Raw genomic sequence first — 19,585 nt, forward strand, 5'->3', positions numbered from 1 at the left:
CTATTTTCAGTCTTTGATAAAACTATGAGCTTTCTTTGGTAAAGATATTTGTTTAGAAACAACTTGACTTTGCACTGCATAGCCTTCCAGCTAAAAAGTTAGCACCGCATAATATCTATAATGAACATATTGAATGGATTAGGAACATGACAGCTAACAGATGTCAAAAACCAGTTGTTAGGAGAAATAATTGCAAAGTAGAAGTGTTTCTAGTTTAGATCTGCAAGGTTTAGTGTTATATCCATTGCTATTTAATGGCTTTAGCAGTCATCTGGAAGCAAACACAAAATCACTCTTGAAAAAAATGTGCAAACAACTAACAGACTATTAGAGGTGGTCATTCAGGCCAGTCATTTCAGTTTCTGCAGTCAGAGCTGGGAGAATTTAATACCACTAAGTTGTAAGTTTTATCTCTAGGAATAAGGAATATAAGCCATGCTGCAGAAAGGAAGAATGAGTCCTGGAAAGCTGTGACCTAAAGGAACTGAGTCTTGATAATCAACAAATTCAAATATGAGCTTCTAACTTGATGTTGCAGCTAAATGATATCCTTCTTGGATCTAGAAACAGGAATGTGATTTTACCTTCTAGAAACATGACAGGAGAGACCAACATCAGAAATGTCTTGTCCAGATATATATTTCACATTTTAAAAGGGATGTTGGAAAGTGGGATGGAAACAAAAACTTAAAAAAAATAAAGGACTAGCAAAGATGTCTTCAAGACATCAATCTCATTAGTCTATCGAAATGAAGATGTGAGAGGTGTCTTGATTTTAATGTAGTACCTTTTAAGTACCTTCATGGAGGATAAAAGACTACACATTAAAGAGATTCTCCATTGATTTAGTAGAAAAAGGTATACTATAAGCCATGACATTATTTAGACTGGAAGGAGCTCTGGGGGTTATCTTGTCCAAGCCCCTTGTCCAGAGCAGAGCCAGCTATGAAGTTAGATCAGGTTTTCCAGGGACGTGTCCTGTCAAGTCTTGAAGATCTCCAGGGATGAAGATTCCACAGCCTCTCTGGGCACTTTTTCCAGCACTTCGCCATCCTCACCATGAACACTTTCTTGCCTAGTATGTAATCAGAATTTCCCTTCCTGCCCACTGCCTCCCATTCTTTCTCTGTGCACCTCCAATTGGAGCCTGGCTGTGTCACTGGCTAATAACCACCCATCAGGTCATGGGCAGCAGCTGAGTATGACTTTGCTTTGCCTAGCCTTTAGGCAGAAGTTCCACTGAATTCATCAAGTTTTTAACAGAGTACATGTTTAATCACTGGAATAAACTAGCAAGCTAAGTGGCATACTTTCCTTGTCTCAACACCTACTCATCTGTAGATCCTTTCCTTGAGGACATGCCCAATGTAAGAATTATGCTTTGGAAGACAAGCTATTTGACCTCTCTAAGAGTAACTGAATGAAATGTGGTGGGTTATAATATATAAGAGATTAGGTTTAACAGTTCTTCCTAGCTTAAGTTTTATGCATTTGTAGGGATTTGCTGGGTGAAGTTGAACATATATGAAATAAACAAAAATAAAAAACATGTATTACGGCACTTATGAAGTTATGATAACATGAAATAAAATACCTGAATAGTTTGATTCCTTGGTATGGCTCTCCTCATCTAATGAAATCAACCTTAATTTGAAAGAATAAGAAAAAGATTGAGAAAATAATTCTAAGGCTATAGAATAATAATACATTTGCCTCTTTCAAGAGACATGAATCTTTCAAGAGATATGAATTATATCAACAACAAATAAACAGTAATTCAGATGGACTCTTGCATTTGCTGTATGTGCTGCTCTGTTGTTAACTTTTATTGTTTCATTGGCAGAAGTCTGTTGAAAACAAAAATTAAATTGAAGACCAACTATCAAAACCTACCACCCTTCCATTTTTAATCTAACTAAATCTCTGTAATGAAAAGTACAGGGTATTCTGCTTTTCCAGATTTGGTCTTTCATAACTATCATGAAGGAGGTACAACTGTTCCAAAAAAACCCCACCAACCAACCAACCAACCCACTTTGCACTTCTTTTTTTAACAGTAACTAATTAAAAATCAAGTCAGGTGAGTTTTGTCCCATGTCAGCAGATTTCTAAAAAACCAAATCAGCAGTGTTGATGAAAAAGCTCTTGACAGAAAAAAAGCTGTGGTTCATATGCAATTCTTACACAAAGGTAATCTCTTCAGTGAAGAATATATACTTTCTAACTGCTATTATTTTGTGTAAAGCCACTCAACCAGTAGGGAATGAAGCAGCCATAAGGCTGATGTGGTGGTGAAGAGGACTTGTGTAGGCACATTCCTCCTCTCCTCTAGTGATAGGACAGGAGGAACTCCCCTGCTCCTGAGGATAGGCTTGTGGGGAGCAGAGGAAAATTAGATTCAGGCCAAATTCTAGTATAATGAATGTTTACTGTGAATGGAAAGTTCATGAGGATTTTAGAAGCTTTGTTTTGTGTAATTCTCCTAGAATCTTAGATGTTTGTTTACTGTTTGTTTTAGACAGCAAAATTGTGACATATTTTCCCCCTCAGTTTTATGACAGACAAGGAAAAAGATAATCCATAAATAAAAACAAGTACAACCATGACATGGCACCTGATGCATTTGCTGGTAGGTGCCAATGCACACATCTTGCATAAATCATGCATTCATTCTAGAATTTTATATTCAACATTGAGGAAAACAATTGTTTATGAAATTCTTTACTGTTGTCACATCAGAAGCAGCAGATTCAAGGAACTGCTGTGGAAACAACCACCTGCCAAATGGTACTTGGCCGAGTCCTTTCTAATCTGAATAGCACCAAACCTGACCAATTTATAAACTGATTTTGGTCCATGGTTCTGAAGCTAAACAAGTAAAAGGACTGGAAAACTGAACTCTTTAAAAACCCGTTATTATAAATAGCCAAGCAAAATCCACTAATTATCAGTTAAGCTGTTCTCTGCTTTTTGACAACTGATCCTTTGCTGGGTGCTTCATTTAACCAGGGATAGTCAAAACAACAGGTGGCAGCAGGATTATATCAACGTTGCATCTCCTCGCAACTGAATCCTGATGGTCCGGTAGGGGAGGGATCGCATCTCGTTCTCCTCTTCTCCTCTCCCCATAGCAGCCCATTCATAAGTCTCTCTCACCTCAGAGCTACAGGTAACTCAAACCTTGATAGCATCAGCTCACTTAGATGTACTTTTTACTAAGTACCTACTGCTTCATTGGATTACTAACCGATGCTGTATACATTACAAAAACTAATCGCTGCTCAAAGCAATCAGGAATCCATATCCTATTCCCAGGTGAAAGGAGATGCTGCTGAAGGGAGAAATACAATGCTCATATATCTTCTCCCATGTGTAGCTGTTTACCATTTCTTTTACTAAAGAAAAAATGAAGCAAAAGCTGAAAAATGAAGAGAAGGCTAGGAAAGATGAAAAACATATAAAGGTTTAACGGGTCTTCTTAAAGTTCTTAATTTCACCATAAAGTTTATTAGTTTTCATGTACACAATACAGCATTTCAGGAATTCTTGTATTAAGCTTACTGTTAGCTAGTGCGATCAGACTAGCTGTGTCTATATTTCCATTTATAACTGTTTGGTGACTTTAGCAACCAGAAAGCAGATTATAGACAAAAATACTTATTCTTTTAATATATAGGCCATGTGACTTACTGACTCTGCTGATCTTGTACTGATTTGGTGCTCTCAATCTGCAGGTCCTCCTTTTCTGCTTTTTCTGTTAGTTTATTCACAGGATCTTGTAAGCTCTAGATCATAACCATAATATAAATGGAGAGAAGAAAACAAAAAGCTGAGGCTAAAACAAATAAGCCACCTTTTGCACGAAACATAATGAACACAAAAATGTAGTGGCTTTGCATCTGGAGTTTTAACACAACGGTAGTATATTTCATGACAATAGTAAAACAAAGAAAAAAAATGTGGCTGCTAAGTCCATTCTCATCTATTGAATAAAAGTTAGAGTCCCCAGCCCATCTGGTACAAGAAAAGCATTCCCAGGCACGTTGCAGGTCTTGTTTGCACTGCCCTGTTATCCAGGACAGATGAGTCACCAGAAGGGGCATTCCAGTTTCTGCTTGGCTCAGTACTTGTCTCTATGAGGAAATGTATACTTCAGTGTTTTAGAAACCAAACTAATGGACCTGTTGTATACTGCAGTTGCATCTCTCAGTAAGTTAATTCTTCTAATACCACAGATTAATTTGTCATGAGCATCTAGAGCACTGCAGACATCATGCGTCAAAAGATGAGGGATCACAAAAGCAGCAATAATAAATAGAGGCATTAAAGAAATTTACCTTACTCTGTGGTTGCCACTTTTTTTGGAAACTGTAACAGTGCTAACGAGAACCACTTGTAAGTATACTTCTTGGATTCTGAATAATGGACACTAATCACCTCAGCTAGATCACCTATGAATTAATGTTACCCTTTAAATGCATTTGTACTAGGTATTAATTAGATTGTGCTTCTTGTACTATTAAAATTGATGGGAATTATTCCATTGACTCCAAGAGGCCCTGGATTAGAGTTCAGAAACATAAGAATATGCACTATACTTGCACAAAAGTGCAGTGCAGAGAAAGACAGCAGAGCTTTGCATTACAGGCACTTGAACTGTCTTGGACACCTTCATAGTAGGGCACACAGGTTACCGTAATCAGGAGGTGATGGTGCAATAGTTGTGGTGCTCTGTCTGCCACTAAGTATAGCAGCACAAAGCCTGCCCCAAGAAGAACGTAATGGTTTTGAACAACAAACAGAACTACTTTAAGTACTGCCTAATTATACAAGTTAAGGAAAATTATCAGATGTAAAATCTTCTGCATCTTCACCAAGAAAAATACAAAGAAATCAGCATCCTTCTTTAAGGAACTACATTTTATGATGCTTCCTTCATGAGTGTTTCAGGAAATCCATATTTAAAGGACTGTGATCAAACCACGGAAACAGCATATAGAAATGAAGTTCACAAGTACCTTGGGAAGGAAACAGCATGATAATAATGGCAGTTAATATTTCCTGCATTAGAAAAATAAATGTAGCTCTGAAATATAGCTTCAGTTTCAATGGAGATTATGAAAAAAATTGTTAAAAATCACCAGCTGTATTTTAATGCAATAATTCAATTTAGCAATTTAGACAATATTCCCTCCAATTCTGATAAATAATGAAATTATTTTCCTCTCTCCTGCCTCTCTCTACTCCACATCCCAAAATACACTACGAACTGAGATATCTTTTTAAAAAGATTAAAAAAAAAAAATCTACAGAATGGGTATGAAATAAAACTGAATGTTAAAAAGCCGTTGTAAACTATTTTCTAAACAAGAACCCATGGTAACGGGATCACTATTGTCAGCATGTGTAGAAATGAAACTCTGATATTCTGTTAATTGTTTCAGGTTACATCAGAAGAAGGGAAGAAGTCCCATCATCTAGAAAGTGTAGGGATTAAACAAGGCTATAAAGATACAGACTGAGTTCAGACAAAAACAAGCACACTTCAGTTGGGTGTACGAAGCGTCCCTGACTTTGTTGGCTCAGAGGAGACATGTGTAACTTCACAGCACTTGTCTGGGTGCTCGTGTGAACTCACGTGGACTTTGTTGTGGGCTGCACCACTATGTGACTGAAGGTAGGATCCTCTCGCGTTCAGAAAGCTTTCTTCCTAGCTTCATTATTTCTCTTTTACTATAAAAATCAGGGTAAGACTGTACACACTAGTAGAGCAAGTTCACAGTCATTCACTCTGCCTATCTTGTCTGTTTCTACAACCAGAAGTCACCCGGTGATATTTTGTTTGCTCCCAGTACTCAGACTAAATATCCAAGCCGACAAGGGGTTCCTCCACTGCAGAGTTAACTCTGGTTCCAGCTTAGGCACCGTTCCTAGACTGACTGCTACTCACTTACAAAATTCCTTCACCTACTTCTGGGCTGCTTTCAAGTTAAGCCAAGGTCATCTGGACTGCACACAAACCTGTCCTCTGCAGTTAAATCACCAGAGTGTTGACAACGTGCTCAGCTCGCCCACAGTTCCCCCCAAGTGCCTTGGACAACTAATGCGCTTCCTCTCGACTGAGAAAGAATTAAAGCAACACAGCTAAGGGCAACTCCAGCAGCCAGGGATACATCCCAGGATGTCAGGACACATATGGAGAAGTGCAGCACCACTGAGGAGACAAAAACTTGGATATGTTTCATTTGGGGGGACAGCTGAAAGGGAAGAGGAAAAGCAGGTAGTCTCAGAATTTCCTCATGGAGATTCATCAAAAAACCCCCCAACAACCAACCCAAAAAAACCACCACAAAACCCCCTAGAGATATAAAATTACATGCAATCTTGCCTATGAGTATAAAGTCATGGTGCAAGAAACAGAAACAAGGAAGGATGCCATACTACAACAGAGGTCAGCAGGAGGCAACAGTGGTGTTGCACTCGTTTGGACAGAGCTCTTCAAACCATGTAAGGAGCACAGGCAGCAGCGTTCCACTTTGCACGGAAATAAATGGATGCACTGAGATTTACGCCTTTTAGCTCCCTTACCAGGGCTATTATTATATCTAGGCTCATACAAACTCTTCAGGAAGTTTGGTATTATAGCATTAAAACATAAAAAATGCAACTAAATATTCATTAAGTAACTAAGGCAAATAAACAGTGACAGAAATTAGAAAGAGGTATCATTCATGAAAAATAGGCCCTGAAATGAATTTGAATTAATTTGATATGTGGTAACTTCAAGATAATGAAACCTTAAGGGCTTTACTACAACAGCAGCCCATCATCTTTAATATTACAGCAATGGATACTTTTACATCATGATACATAGAGTAGTTAACACATTAATAATCATCTTTCATCAAGCATAAAACTTGCAGTTAGGAAATACAGCTGCAATAGCACAATTATACTACTCGCAGCATATACCCTGAAGCAAAGAAAACAAATGGGCTGCTTTTCATTAAGTGAATTTGGCAGACATCTCTAAAGACAATGTTTTCTTTCCAGAAACAATCCCGAGAGGCATTTAAGAGTCTCTTTCCTGAGGTAAACCTGGTATATGAAAATATTCATACTACAAAATACAAATAGCAAATTTCCAGTACCTAGCACCTTCTAATTTTTCAGTAAGACAATCTACGTCTAAGTTACATATTAACAGTTTCTTTAAATTCTTGTTTTAAAGTAAAACGCTAATCCTACGTACTTGTATACTTAGTTTAATTGAGAAAGATCACTTCTATGAGCAAAATTAAGCTGCTAGTATCAGAACTGGAATCATAAAAGACAAAATGAGTTGCAAGCACCAAATTCAAATTTTTCTTTTAGAAAAGATCCCTTTTAGGATATAAGACAGGGAAAAATATTCAAAAAGGGGTAACTCCTCATTAAACATAGAAATGGGCACATTGAAATATTTTATGTACGTTTTAAGCAATTATATATTCTGATTGTATATTTTTAATGCATAAAGTCAACAGCAGACACGGCATCTTCATTGGGTACATTTTTAGACCAAAAGTTTCTCCATCAAAAAGTACACTTACCCTAGATCAGCTACAGCCATTTATTATACTTCATAAAAAAAACCCAAACCATATAATCTCAATGTAGAATTAGCTTGCAGCTCCTTCTTAATGTATAGTTACTCTGGCATGAACATATGATGTGACTGGTAGGGATTCGTTCCCTAACCATAAACTTCTATTGTTATTCCACACCCAGGTCCATCAGAGGAGACACAGGACTCACAGGAGTCCCTCACCCTTCAGAAATGACAAGTAGAGGTGAGGTGACTTACCCTAGGAAGGAACCTGAAGTAGCAGCAGGCACCTATTCTCTTAGGCAACAGAATCTCACCTGATGCAACCACCAGATTTTGATTTAATCTCCTTAGCAATTGTTTAATATAAACAAACAGAAACTACCAACTGGGGGAAAAGAGATCATGGAGGAGACTTAACTTTTGTATAGAAAAGAATCCCACACTCTAGAGACCGAAAGAAATAAAGAACTGACACTAAAAGGCAGTAACATGGTCTTATTCCCAAGCAGCTGTTTTCTGAAAGCATGGAGTTCCATGAAATTCTGTAATATAAAACTACCTCCTGATTAGCATCATTTCTCAGTATACACATCACTGCAAAAACAGGAAATCGCATCTTTTCAGCACAGGAGGCCAGCAATAAAAATGGTTAAGATTCTCATAACAAAGTTAGGCTGCATCCTAAACACACTACAATATTCACAACCATTTTTACAGTTACTTTTTGCTTCAAGGGAGTCCTTGTTACACGTGTGTGGACTCAATACACATTGTATTTCTTCATCATAGATTCCCAACATAATTTCAAATTTAGATTATACTGAAAAGAGGAAGTTCGAAAGATAAGCATCCCCAAATCTCTCTCATCCTCCATCACAAGGGTACTTCACACTCCAAAACAGGTGCATTTTTTCTGTACAAGTTTCTCTCCAAGGTGTCCAAATGTTACTATACGTTTTGAAACATTGTATGTTTTGTTTAAATAATCACATTTTTAGATATAAAAGAGAATGAAAAATAAATACCCAGCAACAATATAGGCTACCTACACAAATTAGACTGAAATTGGTCTGTATCCAAGCAAAGAGAAAAAATTCCTCAGAAACCTTCTAACATCAGGAAGTTATGAGGAGAACAGCCCACCAACATGGTACCAAGGCTCCTGAGCAGGCAATGGTGGGGAAATAAAGGGGACTTTCTTTTCTGGTTTGGAGTTTAATTGGTGAGTCTGTAGGCAATTACTAGCAATGTCAAGATAACTATGCCCAACTGTCTCCTGTTGAAACCTGGACATAACCTCTGGCTAAAACCCATCTTCCATGACATGGACTATGGAAGAAAGAAGCTTAGAGTTATGTTAACTTCATAGCAAATGAGGACTTCTGCAGGACAGGATTCTTCAGAGGCTGGGTAAGATGAAACAGTTTATGAGCCTCCTTTTATTTTTGTCCTCTGCTCAGGAGAGATTGAGCTTGGAGAGAGTGAGCTTGAAATTTGTTTGTTTGTTTGGTCTGTTGTGATGTTTCAAGCTGCGGGAGTAACAGTCTCCACAAGCTCTTTATGCACTTCCAAGTTCAGAAACTGAACCCACATTCTAGAAAACAACTTTAAATATAGCATAGTCATGTACAGACAAGTTTGGTAGTCTGGGGTGAATTAAACCTTATACCTTCAGGTGCTTCTTCTCCAGGAGCTCTGGGGCAGCCACAGGTTATATAGCACAGTGCAGCCCAACTTCCACCTCTACATGTCATATGCACAAGCATTTCATGGATTGAGGCTATGGCTTGTAATTGTTTTCAAACTGGGTCGTCTCTCCAAGAAAACAGTGGCTTTGCCACAAGCTGTTCATTCCTCACTTTCCTCCCGCTGGTTACACTTCCGTCAGACCTCCTTCAGACAAATGTTATTTTTCTTCCATGCAAACAGGATCAGCCAATCACGTAGTTATTACATTGTAGAAAATAACTACAGGACAAAACATCTATGGGGCTAACTGGAAAGTTAATGAATTTTTTCACTGTTTCCCATTCCTCTACTGAACCTCAAATTGCAATGGGCAAAGCAACTTCCTATGCAGGGGAAAGTGTGACCAGGAAAACACACAGTGCCGAATGCTTATTTTTAGATACCTGGTGAAACTCTGAAGTCAGACTTCAGTCAGATATTGCACATACTCCATATTCAAAGATTACAAAGGATCAGCAAATACCACTAGTGAAGCAAAACAGTATTTCCCACAGCAGTTAAGAGGTAGTAAGTCTGAGTACTTCAAAACAGCTGTGAGAACCCTGAGCATCCATGTACTCATATTCAGTCCAATAAGGTCTTCTTAAAGAACGTGAGCTTTTAAGAACGGATGCAAAGGCAAAGTAGTATTAACTCACTTGTGGGATTTTGGAGGGCAACATAAATCCCTAACTTTCCTAGATTTTATGATTCTTTAGGAACAATCAAACAGAATCCCAGTTAGCACTTAAACACATACTTAAGTGCAGCCCTGAATAATGTCTTTCTTCGAAATAGGTCGCTTAGTCACTGCACTCTACATGCAGTGTTTGATCCTACTAGCCAGAAGTGCGTTTAACAGAAAACCTGTATTTAAATGAAAAGACAGGACAGGGACAAAATTGTCAGGCAATATATGGACAAAATATGAATGTGTGCTTTCTACATCCTTGTATGGTCTTTTATTTGTTATCACTGGGCAAACAAACATATCTATATATTCCTCACCTTTAACATAGTGAATTCATATGGCTGATAACCTTTGAAACTTTCATGGATGGCTGCCATCGTGTGCGAAGTTTTCTCCCAAAAATGAAGAAGTGTTGTCTGTAAGGTAGGATAAAATTTCAATGAAATGTTAGCTTTAACACCAATCTGCTTTCAGTGCAAATTTCACATCTCCCCTCCAATACTAGTTATATATTCTTACAATTGAATATTGCCATGGTAACCTCTTTAAAAAAAATATATTAACAGGAAATTTTTCTTTTGGAGGTCAACATTTTCTTTGGATACCTGATATGTTGTTAACACATGAGAAAGGAGGTTGCATCTGCTCGCTCCCAGAAGATCCACTTTTTGACAGACATCAGTCTTGAGTTTGTCAAAGTTGAGTTTTGCATGTCGCACTTGAGCTTGAACCTTCAAACAAAGGGAGAATTGTTTATGTAGTGATTTTTTTTTCTCTGTTTTTCTACCCTAGCTCCATGAAAGAGCAAACTAATACAACTTTTAGGGAAATCAGACAACTGAACAGACTCAAGTAAAATTTATATAGAACTTTATTACAGCATCAGTCCCACTGAAATTAAGACATGGCAGGCTAATATATGCTAAAATATGGCTCTTACTATCTTCTATGTTACTATTTTTCTAATATATTCAGTGAAGAAATTTTATTTTCTAACCTCTGTTTCTAAGACGAATATTAGTATTAAATACATACTGAGAAGATAATAACTGGAAAACATTTTGGTATCTCGTTACAGAAATACCAAATTCAAAGCCTGATCAACAAATTTGAAACTAAAAGTTTACTACATAATATACAGGTGCACAGGCAAAGACATCTCCATGTACCTAGAGAAGGAGACAAATCATACTGACAAACTTTAGTCAATCCGCAACTCTTGTTGACAATATAGCACTTCAATAACTTTGAACTGCTATAAAAATTTCACTCATTAAAGTTTTCCTTCTAAACCAGAGCGCTTTTCCTGTTTATTGCTATAAGAAAAATATCAAGGCCCCCTTTCTTAGGAGCAAACAATTTCAGTTCCAAAGGGTTTTAGTTTTTCAAATTATTCTTCTACCACCTGTTAAGTATATACAAGACACTGTCTGTTACACAAGCCGCACGTGTTTGACAACAATACTGGTATTCTCATGATCAGGTATCAGGGTAGAAGGTTGATGTAGGCGTTGTGTACTCAGGATGCCCCACTTTTATGACAGCTTTGTACACTACTGTAATACTATATTAACAAAAAAAATTTGTTTGTAACAGAATTTGTATACAAAATTTAGTTTTCTTCCAAGGAAATGGGAAACAAACCACAAAACATTATTATTTTCCTATATTATTTATACAATAAACTGTTTACCCAAAAAAACCTTCACAGTGAGAGATAACCCACTGAATGCAAATTAAATACATTTCCTTTCCTTTACTTGCCTAACTCAGAGAGTAAACTGAATTTGTTCAGAATACGCAGACTCAGTCAAACAAGATCTGACAAACTTGTATGCTCCTGATCTTCAGAAGTGAATCCAGAACCTTGCAGCAAACGCCTGTGCTCCTTGTGCGGTAAGGACAGATACATCCCTCATAACGCAATCCGAAATGTTAGGGTCACCATATTTCTAATCTTATTTTCCCAAACTCACTTAGAGTATAGGAGACCTCCAACCAGGCAGAAAAACAGCAAAAGTTCTGCATCACAAATTCATCAGATGACCTATTCACACAAATTGTGTGACTCTCGGGTTCCTGGATGTGTGGTAACTTTTTTTCACTGATCAGATTGGCTCTGCATAAGTAATATAATAGGGTCGCACATATCATAGGCCTGACATGTTCATAATGAAGAAACTACCATAATTCAAAATTTCTGATAAATGCAGCATCTCACGGGTGAGATTTTAATTGTAGAAAAAGATGATGCCTAGAAAAAATTACTTTTTTTTTTTTTTTTAATAAAGAAACAGCAGTGATACTCTACCTTTATAAAATACCTTTGTGGTTAGTGCATTCATCTAGAAGGGGAAGTCTTCCAGAATAACTCCACATATTACACCAAGCAATCAATGAACAAATCTTGAGTTCTGGTAATAACAACTACATCTCAAACTTCTGACCTGTTCCAGTGCTCTAACCACAAGACTACAGCATCTTACTCATGACTTGCTTTGCTGTTTTGGCATATTGAAGAGCTTCAAACCAAAGAGGTTGTCCAGAGCTGGAAGAGTTCTTTGATAATGAAGAGATGATGTGGTAAGGTGGAGACGCATTCCCACAGGAAGGAGGAAATTGCTCCCATGACTTCCACTCCGTGGGCAAGTATGACAAAAGCTAAGCTATGATATAAAAAGCAAGGAGCAGCTACTGCCAAGATATCCCGCTACAAAGCACAATATTTTGTGAAAAGCATTACCCAGTCGGAACTACACTGGCATGAGCTGAGGCTGCCTCTTAGTTTGGGATCCTCGAGGGACTTTACACTACTTCTTTTAGCTTGAGGATTTGTGCCTGGCTGAAGCCTGAGTGAGGCACCATGCTATCCATGCCAGGAGAAGTCCCATCCCACCCACAATTGTCTAGTCAAAACAGCAGGTGGGTAAAGAGCTTATAATTAGGCAGCAACAGAGGAGGACGGGAGCAGTGGCAGAAGCAGCGGGGAGGCTTTATCCAGTGCTGGATAACACACCTTTGTCCTGCATTAGGTCCTCAAATCCTTTATTTCCTTTAGCTCCGAGTGACAGAGAGCATGGATTTACAACTTTGGTCTAAAAAGGAGAATTGTGAAGAAAATCATGGGCCTGTGCAAAAAGGAACTTCTAATTGAAATCCAAACATGAGATTACCCATATCTATTGCCAGCAAGAATTGCTACAACAGGAAGGTATTTAAGTAAGAGACGTTGTACGGCTTTGAAAAACCCAGCGAGACTTGCGACTAAGTTCTAATCTCAGTTAGAGCCATGAAAATCCAGAGAAATTCAACTGATGTCAGTGGAAACGTGTCAAATATAGAACTATATTTTACAATGGTGCAGCTGAGATCAGAATCCCTTTCCTATCCAGTGTATCACAGCACTGGTGAAAACACAGTAAGAACAGCTGTGGCTTTGTAGACTGATAGTCCAAGTGAGCAAAGAATGTTAGTTCTGGGGAATATACTCTGTCAGAGATGGTGGGCCACAAGAAAAAAAAAAAGTACTACTAAATGTAATTATAAATTTCTACAACTGCAAGTGTGCACAAGGACTTTATACAACAGGCTGGGATTTGGGTCTACCTCATGTCTCCAACTCCTTACAAGAAGATAAAAAAAATCCAGAAAACAAAACCTGTAAAGTTTGAGTTGTAGTCTTCCTGCATAGAGTCTTCAGGGATATTTAGCAAGAAACAATGTCAACATTTATCTTAACTGAACATGTAATTAGCATCTCTTTTAAAAGCTAGAGCATTCATAAAGAGAAAGAGGTGATCCACAACACAATGAGGAATACAAACCTGTATGTTTGACATGCCCATACAGATGATTCAAAATACTTAATGCTGTGTTACCAAATGCCACACATTTCTCCTGCCAACCAGAGAAGACGCGATACTATGAGAACTATTAAATTAAGGATGCTTTTAGGTTTTTTGATATACTGAAGATAATATTGAGCAGAAGTACTCTCCTTTTTGCAGCAGCAGTGCAGGACAGCTGAGAAAGAACACCACATACTACATCAGCATGACCTTTTGCCTTTTATGTGTGCCAATAAATGCATTTTCAATTCAGATTATTATTAGACATCTTTTAAGATTACTTGTGGCTTCTGGAATTAGGTATAAAACCTTAGTGCTTACAAAGCATAATCTACTTAATACCACGTAAGTTATCAGAATGAACCTTTGGTTTTCTACTCAAGGGAAAGCTGATGTAATACATACTAATCTTCCCCTTTCTCTGCAATTACTCTCTAAGACATGAGAAACAGGACCTCATTGTGGTCTCAGTCCTGCAAATTTTTATTCATATATTTAACTTTATTAAAGCTGAACATACAAAATTTCTTCAAAATCCTAGTCTGAACAGTGTCCAGATTTTACTGACTGTAAGAGAACTGCACCAATCCAAATGCAATTTGGACATTTTACGAAGAAATAGCTCCTAAGCATCTGAAACTGTAGGTGCTAGCTGTGAGGTTTATGCTGTACAAGCAAATCTTATAGTACCACTGTCATAAAAAAGATTATTACTCTTCATCTTTTTCTTTTTCTAAGCAGCAGCCTCGAGCAACCTGCTTTTAATTTCCCAGTGCAAACATCTAAGTACAATATTTATGGAACAGAATTCTTTAAAGAGAGCACATAAGAAAACATAAATTTGGCAAGCAGTATCTTATTAAATCAATAGCTTGATAAACTATAAGTTACCAGATAAAAATGAAATAATTTTAAAAGACTAAAATAAATAAGTAAGTAAGTAAGTAAGTAAATAAATAAATGTTAAAATCCTAAATCCTAGGGGTTTGAAAGTCAGATTCTGGTATGCTTGATTGTAAGGGCAAATATTTGCTAACACAGGTTCCTAAACCTATATTCAAACAGAAAAGTCCCAATCTTCAAGAGTGTTAACATTAAAAAAAACCAAACAAACATTCAGACCCAGTTAAAAAACCCTATTCAGTATGTTCAGTTATTAAAATACAGATTTGTCATGTATTTTCAAGGAACCTTTATGTCCTCTACAGTACATCTGTGTTATTAGTTTCTTTTAGTCTACCATAAAATGCAAAATTTATTTTTAGTAGTAGCCCAGTTTCAGGGACAATTCAGCTAGTGAAGCATCATCTCCAAAATGAACTTATGTCGGATAAATGCACTAACCCACTTCACATACAGTATATTTTTATCTCAGCATTTCCAACATAGAAGCAGAAACAGATGCTTCCAGTCTAATTTGTCACCCAACCTTGCACTTACTCGATCTGAAAAGCATGCACAGTGTGTGTATCGGCTAGGAGGGGGGTAAGTAAATCAAGAGGGAAAAATGCCTGGAATATAGCAAACCTTCCTGTTGGGGGCTCTGGGTAAACTCTACCAGCAGATGGAATCAGCACAAATCTCTGCATTAAATAAGCATAGCACCTTCTGGCATACCTGATCGTAGTAAAGACTACATGAAAATTAAATGCAAACCGAAGTAGGCTGTAGTTTGAGGACAAAGTATTCAGCATATAGCGTATCTTACAGCATTTCTGCCTATAGCACAGAAAGCATAAGGAACTAGATTCTCAGTTCCCACAAAACTGTAATAACTTCATAGCTTGAGTGGTGTTATGACAAGAAGCACCCATTACTCTTTTACACGAGCATATATAAGCACTTACTGATTTTTTTTTTTTTTTTTTTTTTTTAAGATTGATGCGGGTAGTCAGAGAACAGAAAAGGTAATGTTTTATACAAAATAATGTCTGTAACTAAGCTTTTCCATGTGCAATGTAAGGACTTCCAACGTCTTGCACAGTACTGAACCTCACTTCAGTATGCTTTGGTATGCTCCACATTTTGCAGGCTGTACTTTGACTCAACTGTTCCCTTGGGTTGGAATAGTATTTATTGCACTCATTAATCTCTGCTCCATCAACTTGTAGGAATAACATGTAAGAACAATGGTTAAAGAAGAGGTAGCATACTTCTGTTCGTCTGCTTCAGCCCTGGTTATCAAAATCTTCATTTATGATCTGATGAGAAACACTAATAAAAATTAATTTTAGGACATGAAATTTATAAAGCAAGAAATGCCTAGCTAAAAAGGAAAACTACTTGGACAGTATAATAGATCCAAATAATATCTCTTTGGTCTGAAGCCGAGCAGATGTACATCAGATTTGTTCAAGAAATGAAACTATTCTTGAGATATGAATTTAGATAACCTGAAGTGCATAACGAGTTCCAATGATACATTTCTTAAATTTGCCATTTTGGATTTAGTTATGATCATCTGCGCTTGTGCACGCATCCCCATGCACCTCATCCTATTAAGCTTGATTAAGCAAATTTGCAGTTATGTTGCAATTCATATAAAGGACTTAATTACCACTACATCTCTACCTGTCTCACTCTGGAAAGCAACAAAAGTACTGTCTGCCTTTCTGCCACACAAGAACAACCGGTATGTCAGCTTTGAACAGAAGTTACGTCTGTGTGAGGAGAGGAAAAACTGCAGTCTGCCGTACAGACTGCCTTTTTCTTCTTTTCCTATGCAAGACTAACAGAGTGGAGCTGCTACCTGTGAGTCAGACTCCCAGTCACTACAGCAGTGCAAGCAAATAACACTTTGAAACGGCTGTCGAAAATATACATGTCCTGTGTCGAGGTAATTTAAATGTATCAGCAAATTCATGTGGAAAGACAGTAGGTAAGTGAAAGCTGAATTAAACATGTATTAGGCTAGTTGCATTGTAAGAGGTAAAGATTCTGGAAAAGAAACTGGCACAACTTTCTGGTATCCTAAAATGGTAGAAAACTCTCATTATATACGGACTTGATCAAGGCAAGTATCACAAGACACAATACAGCACAAAGACTTTTCAGCCACCACAGACCATTTTTCTAGTGGCTGAAACATTCATGGTGAGGAACAAACTAAACATTCAACTGAAACACAGTGATATCCAACCTAACCTAATGAAATTAATACCTACTCAAATAATAGCAAATATCTACTAGCAAATTACCTGCCATAATTACCCAGAGATTTTAGATTTAATTGAAGCATCTAATTCACCTGTCCAGATTTCTCACTGGAGGCTGCAGCATGTCCACGATAGTCCTGGAACTGAATGCAAGCAGTAGAGGAAGAATGCTAACGTACAGCAAAGAAAAAGAAAAAGAAAAAAAAAAGGCAGAAGCAATGCTATACCACTCCATAACAGAATATACAGAAATGCAGCTTGACATGGATTAGCGTAGCAGTAGCAGCATTTCACTGTTTTTACTGGGACCAAGAACAATCATGTTTCTCTGCCAAACAACTCAATCTGAAACGTCAATTGTCTGCAAACAGAACAACCATGAAGTCATCATACGCTGGTAAAAAGTTTTTTTTCCTTTAATCACAACATTTTTGTTTCTAGTCAGAACAATCAAATCTCCATGATTTTAACATGTATTTTGCTCTCCTTACACTATGATGAAGCTGTCTAGAGAAAAGAACTAGTAAAAAGTCATATAACTGAAATGTTATTCTCCCAAACCCAGCAGCTTTCATGCAAAGTTTGTCATTCAAACCCACTACATTTTAGCTATTTTCACAATCCTGCCCTACTTGAATTCGCATGATAGAATCATTCTTACACTTAGTTTTCCTTCTCAAAAAACGAGTTTAGTCAAAACCAGGATTTTTCATCTACCTCTGCAATCAGCGTGGGAGACAAAATAACAGCTGTAATAGTTTTAATTCACACACAAGAACAATAACCTCTGATGATAATTCACATTTTCATTTGAAAATGTGACTATTCCCTTTGATTTCAATAGTATCGCTCATCATTATTTAACATTTGTATTACAGCAGTTCCTGAAGGTTTCAGTGAGACCGGGTCCCATTGTCCTCGATGCCAGAAAGCACTGAATAAATTACAGGTCTGCCCCAGAGTTACGGAATACTTAAGCACAAGCCCAAGTGTTTGAAGGACAGAGGTCTTTAATTAGGATTGCCCTGGGAAAACAAGCCCTTACTGGGTATCTACAGGGGTGACTGACTCTTGCCCCTGAGATAGCGGAGTCTACCCCACCACAACATTATAACATTATACCAGCCACTTGTTCCATTTTGCAAAATAAAACAACTGAAGATCCCTGCCTTGTAAACATGAATAGCCTGCACCATTCTGTCAGTTGTGTGGCACAGTTCTCTTCAACCTCCATTGCGCTATACACATATGCACACACATATGCAGGTCTACTACAAACTTTTCTATCGCAACGCCTACCAGCTAATAAGCATTAGAGCTGCCACTGGGTGTGTGGATATAACATGTTCAAGAAAACTTCAGCCTTCAGCTGTGCTCCTGATCTGAGAATTTGGAGAGTTTGAAGGGCTTGGAGGAATTTTTCTGCTTATACTGATTTATAATAAAAATATAAACATATCCTGACTGGTGTGAAGATAAAATTGAACTCTTCTACATAAAATTCCAAGTTTTGTGGGGGGCTTTTTTTGTGATTTCTCATGGGTAAGGCTGTAGGATTTTAAACTCCTCTCTCCCTTCTCCTTCTGTCCCCCTCAGGATGGACTACTAAAGATGCTATAGAAAGGAGAATATTCGTGTACCAGGCAAGGAAAGGGTTATATGACAGAACTAAATTTCACATGGACATGTCACACTGACACATAATAGCTTTGACACAATGCACAGCTCTAAATTAGCATGTAGCATTGTGCTGGTTTTGGCTGGGATAGAGTTAATTTTCTTCATAGTAGCTAGTAGGGGGCTATGTTTTGGAATTGTGCTGGAAATAGTGTTGATAATACAGGGATGTTTTCATTATTGCTGAGTAGTGCTTACACAGAGTCAAGGCCTCTTCTGCTTCTCACCCCACCCCACCAGCGAGTAGGCTGGGGGTGCACAAGAAGTTGGGAGGGCACACGGCTGGGACAGCTGACCCCAACTGACCAAAGGGATATTCCACACCATATGACGTCATGCTCAGCATATAAAGCTGGGGGAAGAAGAGGGAAAGGGGGGGACGTTTGGAGTGATGGCGTTTGTCTTCCCAAGTAACCGTCACGTGTGATGGAGCCCTGCTGTCCTGGAGATGGCTGAACACCTGCTGCCGATGGGAAGTAGTGAAGGAATTCCTTGTTTTGTTTTGCTTGTGTATGCAGCTTTTGCTTTCCGTATTAAACTGTCTTTATCTCAACCCACAAGTTTTCTTCACTCTTCCAATTCCCTCCCCCATCCCACCGGTAGTGAGTGAGTGAGTGGCTCTGTGGGGCTTAGTTGCCGGCTGGGGTTAAACCATGACAAGCATGCAACTGATAATACAACAGAATTTCTCAAGTCCATGAAATTAATAGAAATAACAGAATGGTTTTTGTGTTCTATTCCCATCTGTGCCTGTGATGCTGTATTATGCTATAGAACAACTGGGGGGGGGTAATTATTTTTTTCATCAGGAAAGTGATCATACTCTGATAGCTCTTCTGCCTCTAACATGCCCTGCTGCCCTGAGGCACTGAATAAAATTATAATTTGAAAAGAA

At 37.9% G+C, this 19,585-nt stretch overlaps 1 protein-coding gene across 1 annotated transcript in view; it reads right to left on the bottom strand.

Annotated features, from left to right (window-relative positions):
• Positions 1 to 19,585, bottom strand: part of ICA1 (islet cell autoantigen 1) — a 59,924-nt gene that overhangs the window by 14,526 nt on the left and 25,813 nt on the right. Inside the window, 4 exon segments of the mRNA XM_009286358.1 lie at positions 1,595 to 1,644; positions 3,691 to 3,785; positions 10,328 to 10,426; positions 10,616 to 10,741. Of these exon segments, the coding sequence (XP_009284633.1) occupies positions 1,595 to 1,644; positions 3,691 to 3,785; positions 10,328 to 10,426; positions 10,616 to 10,741 (370 nt within the window).

This window comes from Aptenodytes forsteri, unplaced genomic scaffold, assembly GCF_000699145.1.
Source record: "Aptenodytes forsteri isolate BGI_AS27 unplaced genomic scaffold, ASM69914v1 Scaffold55, whole genome shotgun sequence".
NCBI classification, from domain to species: domain Eukaryota; kingdom Metazoa; phylum Chordata; class Aves; order Sphenisciformes; family Spheniscidae; genus Aptenodytes; species Aptenodytes forsteri.